Below are 8,013 nucleotides of genomic sequence, written 5' to 3'. Positions count from 1 at the left end.
TTGTGTCCCCCTGTCCCCCGCCCTGCCCCCCTCTGCCAAAACAAAAAAAAAAAAAAAAAAAATAAAAAAAAAAAAAAAAAAATATATATATATATATATATATATATATATATATATATATATATTTTAACAGTCAGTGATAGTTTTATGAGCCTATTTTTCCTAAAATCTCACAAAAGATGTTCATTAATTCCTCAAAAAACAAGATTTTAAAAATGACATGATTTGAGTCAAGTTTTGGAACAACTGACACCAGAGTAAATGAAAAACCTTGTACGTGGTGAAATAATGAAGAAGTTGCTGGTTTCTATGAGAGACCAGCAATTGTGTGTGAGGTAGGTCAGTCAGGTTTTCTTGTTTAGACATGTTACAGAGTGACACATTGCTCTCTGATTGTCACGTTGGTTTTCCCTGTATTGGTAAATAAATGTGTTGGTGGTAAGACTGGTATACCGGTGACCCAACCAAGTTTTTCAGTAGATGGTTGCTCTTCATTCTGGTTGACCCTGGTCTGTTGTCGCACTCTAATGGAACTGACTGTGAAAGCTAAAGTGGAATATTAGGAAAAATCTTACAAAACTCTAAATAGGCGAGCTGTCTTTGCTCTAATACAATCAACTGTTAATGCCAATAAAAAATTGCTGTCTAATAACAGCAGTCTCCTCTTAGTTAAACAGACTTCTGGCTTCATGTGGATTTTTAGGATAAAATGAGTTCACGTTTAAATATCTTTCTTAAAAAGTGCCAAAATATGCAACTCTTGTTAGTTTCCTTCTTCCAAAAGGACAGAAAGAGAGGGGGAAAAGAACATTTTCACCACATGCACCATGAAATATATTCTCCTTTCTTTAACATAGCCACTTTAAGATGCAGATGCCTGTGCCAGCATGCTGATAAAACAAACAAAGAAAAGAGTGCTACTTATTAATTACAGCATAATAATTCCAATAATATCATATGGTGCTGCAGAGAATTCATGTCCTGGGAACCTCAAAGTCTGAGACATGTCTGTGGTGTCTTTCTGAGGTGTGGTCAGGGCCGGAGGGCAGCGCAGAAGAGCAGGAGGCAGATGAGGTTTGAGTTGGAAGAGGGATCAGCGCTGGCTGTTGATGTGCTGGGATTTGTTGTTGTTGTTGTTGTTGTTGCTGATGCATATCTGCATGTCTTTGTTGAAAAAATGCTGTAAGGCTGTCCTCTATGGGTGCATTCACAGCGGCCGCGCTGGACACTGAGTCTTTGGATTCCTGAATGGTGCTCTCCAGTTTTTGGCTGGGGCCCTGAGAATAAAAATGAAGACATTGAAAATAGGTTCAGCATCTCAAACATTTTGTGTGATCTGCTAATATTGACAAACAAAACTCTGGGGCCTATAGGTAAGCAGGAATTACCTTGAAATTACTTTATTCACAGAAATGTTATTTACTAATTAAGTGACCTGCAAAGCTTGTGTTAGTTGTCTACACAAGTGTACTACTAATTGATTTCATAGAGGTGTATCAGAGTAAAAAAAAAAATCAAATCCATGTCACACTTTTTGGATTTCACCTTTTGCTGATTCTTGATATAACAGAAAAAATTCCATCGCAAACATAGAAGATTATAGTTTCAACTTGACTTAATGTGATAACGTTCAAACATAAACACTTAAGCAAAATTTCAGACTTCTGAACAAAGAAAGCCTTCATACTTGAGTGTCTGTATGGCTGAATAAATGGCTTGCAGACAGAGCAACTGGCTGAACCTTCACAGCGGATCTTTGATATTCTGGACTGGCTGTCACAGTGCTGTAGGCGGGGGGTCCTAGAGTCGGCTGTCTCTGCAGCATCTGCAGGATGGTTTGAATATCTGATATCAAGTGCGACTCCAACCTGAAAAAGACCCAAAACAATGAGTTAGCATTACCAAAACCAGAAGAGCTGAATGTATAATTCTGACTGAGTCTAATGAGGGCTAAAAACACCCAGTGCATGTCACTGAGCGGTAGATGGAGCTTATATGCTGTTTTCCGGAGGACTGATGAAAGAGAATGTAAAGGTGTGGAAACACATGGTGGAAGACTAATACTGCTCCGGCAAGCAGTGATAATGAGCTTTGTGTGGGAAGTGTGAGTTCACCATTTATTGTGCAAATTAGTTTATTATATTTGTTAAGTCAATCTAATTAGGAGCAGATATCACTCAATTATTTTATCTGAGGTACAATGAATTTCAAAAGCAGTAACATATTCCCTTTTATGTAACAAACTGATTTTGAGGGGTAGAGGGGGTGGGGGGATTGGGCATTTTCAAGAAGCTTTCACAGAAAATATTACATCACCCCTTTTCCTTCCTCTGCCATATGCTTTCAGACATGTTAAGCCAGAAAAAAAAACTCAACGTGACAGAAAAGTGCTGCTGATCCTGCAGCCAGTGTGCATTAGGGAGAAAATAAGGTCAGGTGTAGTGCAGTGGATGAGATGTTTTATTTGTGCACTGTAAAATGAGTTATCCCACTTTTCAGGAACCGTGATACCTTCTCACATTCGCTGCTACAATCCCAGCTAAAAATAAACTCATGCAAGTTCAGGTGGCTGCAAGCTTGGTACAGTATCTATGGACGACGTGATTCCTCATTCACAAAACGGTGAGAATAAAATGTCTGTTTATAGAAAACAGCCTGGAAAAAAAAAACAACAACAAAAAAAACCATTGATTTTACTTTAAACTTCTCTTTCAGACTTTGTCCTTAGTCATCACTTTCTTTCTCCTCTGTTCTATTTAACACCTCTTAAAAATAGCACAGACTTAGCTCCAACTCATTCTCAAGTTTAATATGCTGTGGTTCTGTGGAGATGCAGTATATCCTGCTTCCAGTAGATCCAGCCTCCCACTCTGATTCCTACAACAGATTCTGCCAGCTCGTTGTCTTCCTCCACCTACTCATGGGCATGCAATGCTCGTTTTCTGTCCTTTTAACAGTGTGGGAGGTGACAATGTAAAAATATTATGAACTATGTCATCCTTAAAGGAAAGTAGTGAAAAAAAAACAAAAAAACTTTGAAGTGGTAGGTGCATAAACGTGGCTTCTGCTTCTTCTTCCCCCAGTGTCGGCTGAATATCTTTCTTAAATAGCTTTATGTTCAAGGTGACCATGCAACATAGAAGTCAGTAATTGTCATTTAGCAGAATATGTGCATTTGCGCCTATTTTCACCCATGCTAACCCATTAAGAATGCTTATTTTGCTAATTAGTCCAGTTTGTAAGTGCGCACTTTCAATGCATTTGGTTAGTTCGTCTTTTATATACTGATGTTCAGCGATCTACAAGGCTAAACCAAAAATGGTGGCCAGGTTTCAAAGCAGCTAAATACAAAAGGGGCTTATTGGATTGCACCGCTAGCTCACGCTAAAGAGGCATAAATGTGCATTCTTTAGTTTAAGCAGCTTTTTGTATGTTGTTAGCAGTTTGTATTTAGAGTCCATGTCCAAGTTTTGTTAGAGATATGAATTATATCTCTAACATTGTGTTAGTTACCCCTTGTCAGATTTATTCGTGCCTGAACTCAGGTTGGTAAGTTCAGTTTTGTCTGAGTTCAGTTTTGTTCATTTGACATGAACATTTTTCGAACTACCCTTTAGCTTATGCATTGCCGTACCCAGAGCTTAAAAATGGTTAATGGGCACTTATTATGATGCTTCCTTCAATTTTGTATCGCCCATAAGTCTATTCAAAACACGTTAATTACATCTTTTGCAAGACATCATTCTCAGATAAGATTTCACTTCCTCGGTTCAGAATGAGCTGTTTTATGGCCTCTTGTCACATTATGCAAATAAGCTGTTGCTGGCCACACCTCCCAATTCAATGCTTATGCTCGCAATTTATGCATGTGAAAATGGCTGCAAACAGATGCACAACAACTGTAGATCTTTGACCCTGAGTCAGACCCAGAAGCAGAAGAAGTGGATCCAGCAAGGATGCTGTAAGCAGTATCTGAATGTTTTTTTATTTTTTTTTATTTGACTGTTTCTAGAAGCAGTAGAGACCCAAATGTAAGTACAAAACATACAAAACTTTAATTGAAGTCACAAGAATTCAGACAACCCACTTATTTGGGCTCAAATAATGGCCTCATCACATAATGTACTTAGAAATTCATCACCATAAATCCTATGTGTGAAGTTTATGTGTAATCTGTAAAGCTAAATGAGCAATATTAAGTTTTTCTAACCTTGACCTAAACCATTAATCACTGGAAAATCTCTAGACATTAGCATCAGCATGTCTCTGTTTTCTAGAGGGTAAATTCACATCGCCTGACAATTATTCGTAATTTTATTTACATATAGCTTTAGCATCTAACTTTGCAAATTGTGCATGCACTTCAACAACTTTTAGCTATTTTAGGTTTGTTCTTATTTTTTTTCTGATTTAGATTAATTCTTACTCTTTGCTATTGTGCCTCCCCACATATAAATATAGGTGCACAGAGATTTCTGTCCTATATCTGTCCAAACAAAGACAGCAGCTGCAACCTCCACTTCATTAAAAGAATGAATAGAAAAAAAAATACACACAGATTTCTACCTATATCTTTGTTGAACAACCCCCCCCAAAAAAAACAACAAAAAAACAAAAAACAAAAAACATCATGCTTGTATGAACAAATAAAGTTTCATAGACTATGGCAGACAAATTAGGATGGACCTTCATTTTGCTGACTCTAAAAACTTGTACCTGTTTAAGTGCTCCTGAAGCTGACCTAAGCGATGTTCCACCTCGCCGTATGTGATTTCGCTGGCAGAGTTATCGTCCTCTCTCAGGTCCTGGATCTGTGCTGACTCATCCAGGTAGTCCTCAGGCTTCTTACAGGCCCATTTATCACAGCGGAGATCTGGACAACCACACCAACACATGTGCTTTACATTTTTCATATGTGGGTCAGAACAACGTCCTCACCACACAAAAAGAAAACCAAAATAGAACGCAATTAATCTTTGCTCCAGAGCTGTGTGTAGGTTTGTCCTTGTAATCTATCAAGCTTTTGTTGCAGGTGGACTCTGCAACAACTGTTTGCCCTGTTGTTATCTCTGCTGGGCACACGGCAGTTTCCTGCCGGCTGTCCTGCGATATGTGCTGTGTCCCCCTTTTGTGGGTTTAAACAACGACCGGGCTTTATCTGAAAGAGTGTTCTTTGCAGGTGGGTTTGTCAAAGCATGAGCTGCACAGATTAAATACTGACCAGTCTTCAGATTTTTTTTTCCCACTCAGATCTCCAACTGCCTTCAAATGAGAAAGAACCTCAGAATGACTGGAATAGGTTGTCCTTAGGATCCGTATTTTAGATTATTATAAATAATGCTTTTTTGCAGGGGTGTAATGATAAACAAATTATTTTCAGATCAACCCTTTCAAATCAGCTCATTTGTGTACTCAACAATAACCTTGTTTTAAACCTGAACATAAGCAGAATACTTGTTTAGTGCATCCATCACTCTACTTTGAACGTTACCAAAGCATAACAAAACAGAAGCATTGTCCGCTTATGGCTAAAGTCTGCTATTTGAGAGAATTTAGCTTACTCAGACAGCCACAGTGATTATGAAGAAAAAGAAGTAGACCAAAGCAAAACGTTGTTGGTGTTTTTTGACAGCAACAAAGTCATGTAACATTACACTTAACTTCGCTCCCCAAGTGATCAATGATACTTGAGAAAAAAGTCCACAACCAGCCGCCCGGAGCATTCAACCAGCACAAAATGCCACACAGCATATATGACACTCAAGTGTCAGAGGTGTCCCACCAGTTGCATTGTTTTTTTTTAGTTTTTTTTTAATTCTTTTTATGGTGTATTTGAGTTCAAATTGTACAGTGGATTCCCTGCATTAAAACAACTCTAAAGTGATTGAAAAACTTTTATTTTAAAATGTTGGCTCAGTCTTATTCAAAAATCCCGAAACACTGACAATTTTCAAGTGGCTTTATTGTTCTTGAATCTATCAGAATGAAATAAGAGAAAAGAAATGTGATTGAAGTTACTGAAAATATACAAAGCAATAGCTGAAAAAAAAAAAAGGTACGTAGAAAACATTGATTTGTGTTTACTGTTATACCCCTATAATTTTAAAACAATGAAATCGTTTTCACACCAATTTTGCCTGCCTAAAAGAGTCTAATCCAAATGCTTCCTCCAGTCACTACGTTGGTCTACTTAACCAGCACTGGAATTCCAAAATTTAACAGCCAGATTAGTTTTAATTCTTCAAACTGTCACAGCTCACACTCAGACCTTTGCCCTTACTCTCAAAATGTCTCTTTTTGCAAAGTAAATATCTTCATGCCAGACATGCAGCTATTCATCTGCATTAAATTGCATTGTTGCTTAGTGAAATGTCATGCAGTTTAGTTCAAGGCTGTTTTCTGTTTTCACTCTGGTTTCTCGTGTGTGTTGAGGAGAAGTTCACTAGAGACCAAAATCTTTCAAAGTTTCCCTGACACCCCTTTGACTGTAGGCCACAAAGAATTTAGGCTGTTTTGAAGGCAAAAGTGTCTCTTTTCTGGAAATAGCAATCTGTACCTAATATCTCGGAGGAATCAATTTACAGTTCTGTGCAAAGCTTTAAATAATTTTAAATTTCTTTACACATCGCTTCCAGAAAGCAACAACTTATTGTAACCTTTCGTGGTCTTCTTAATCAATAGTACTGCAGTCTCTCTGAAGGTCCTTTAAATGTTTTGTTCTTCAGCTCATTCATCAATAATTTTCAACTTTGTACCAGTCGACTGTTAGAGAAGTATTCTTGTGTGTGTGAGTGTGTGTTTGTGTGTGTGTGTGTTAATCCACCTAATTCTGATCGATTAATCATTCACTCGTAAAAAAAGCTCCTTTTAATCCAAAAAGACAAACCAACATTGTGTCCACACATAACAGACAGCTTTGCAAAGGACCACTTTAATTTGAATTCAATTTTTTGATATCTGATGAGCTGATTGCCAAAATTGTTAGTTAAATTTATGAACACTACTAAACAGAGTTTGACAATTTTATTCTAGCATAATAAATGATTTCCAAATAGGTATTATCATCATGTGAAGGAGAATTTGTCTCTTTGTCCTGTTTCAGATCTTTGATAGACGTTTTCCCCTCCTGCTTATTAAGACTTTTCACTGCTGATAGTTTTTTCAAGCCTGATACTTTTTCCTTTGTGTCCTCCATTTTCCTGGTTTCTTCAGTTTTTAAGCACACACTGCACAATCAGCTGTCATGTTCTGATGTGAAAACCAGACAAGCAATTAGTGAGTCCAAAGAAAAGCTCTGGGAACCTTCAGAAAACCTAGAGAACAAATGATCAATACAATTGTAAAAGATCACAAGAAAGTCTGACTTCCTGGAAAAATAAAAAGATAAAAAAAAAAAAAATCAATGCCAAGACATTTGTCAAAAAAATTGGGAGGTCAAAGTAATTTTTTAAAATCACACACCACATTCATCTTTAAGGTCATATCCACTTCGAACCCAGTAAATTCTCAGAAATAGCTTGCAGGTGAAATTATTTCTGCACTACAGTTATAAATAGGTTATCCTACCTTCTATAGAGGGTTTTCTGTCTATGGCGTCTCTCACAATAAGGTCTGAGTCCAGCACTGGAACACTGAGTGAGGAAGAACCCAGGGCCACTGAGCACCTTTTCAGGCAGGAGTTAGAGCCTCTCTCATTTTGAATATCTTTATCTGCTTCCTTGTTTTCCTCTGGGGGAAAATAATCAAGAAGTCAGTGGGGAAAACAACAGGGCATATTCCACATAGATCACAGATTCTTAAAAAAAAAACAATAATAAAGAGCACATTTCTAATAACTGTGCATGCCTTGCAAATCTTTACTAACCTGTAGGTATATCTGGGGTGAACGAGATTCTTCTTTTCATGCTTCTATTATCATCAGGATCTGGATCATCCTCTTGGGCACCAGGAGACTAAAAAGAGTAGATTGAAATAACTAAATAAAATGGTCAATATTTTTTACTAATTCAGAAG

General features: G+C 37.4%; 1 protein-coding gene across 2 annotated transcripts in view; it reads right to left on the bottom strand.

The window, feature by feature from the left end:
* Positions 1–703: 703 nt before the first annotated feature.
* Positions 704–8,013, bottom strand: part of kcnh7 (potassium voltage-gated channel subfamily H member 7) — a 50,708-nt gene continuing 43,398 nt past the window's right edge. The window contains exons 11-15 of one of the 2 annotated variants that reach the window (XM_015050365.1): positions 7,865–7,952; positions 7,567–7,728; positions 4,717–4,873; positions 1,742–1,868; positions 704–1,277 (exon numbers count right to left, since the gene is read on the bottom strand). In XM_015050365.1, coding sequence (XP_014905851.1) covers positions 975–1,277; positions 1,742–1,868; positions 4,717–4,873; positions 7,567–7,728; positions 7,865–7,952 — 837 coding nt within the window. In that variant the 3' untranslated portion in view covers positions 704–974. Of the gene's footprint in view, positions 1,278–1,687; positions 1,869–4,716; positions 4,874–7,566; positions 7,729–7,864; positions 7,953–8,013 lie in introns of both variants that reach the window. The other variant, XM_015050364.1, reaches the window with a different exon arrangement.

Source organism: Poecilia latipinna, unplaced genomic scaffold (assembly GCF_001443285.1).
Source record: "Poecilia latipinna isolate Pla-1442-1.1 unplaced genomic scaffold, P_latipinna-1.0 Scaffold988, whole genome shotgun sequence".
NCBI lineage: Eukaryota > Metazoa > Chordata > Actinopteri > Cyprinodontiformes > Poeciliidae > Poecilia > Poecilia latipinna.
The sequence above is the reverse complement of the archived record's forward strand: the minus strand, read 5'-3'. Positions and strand labels throughout refer to the sequence as shown.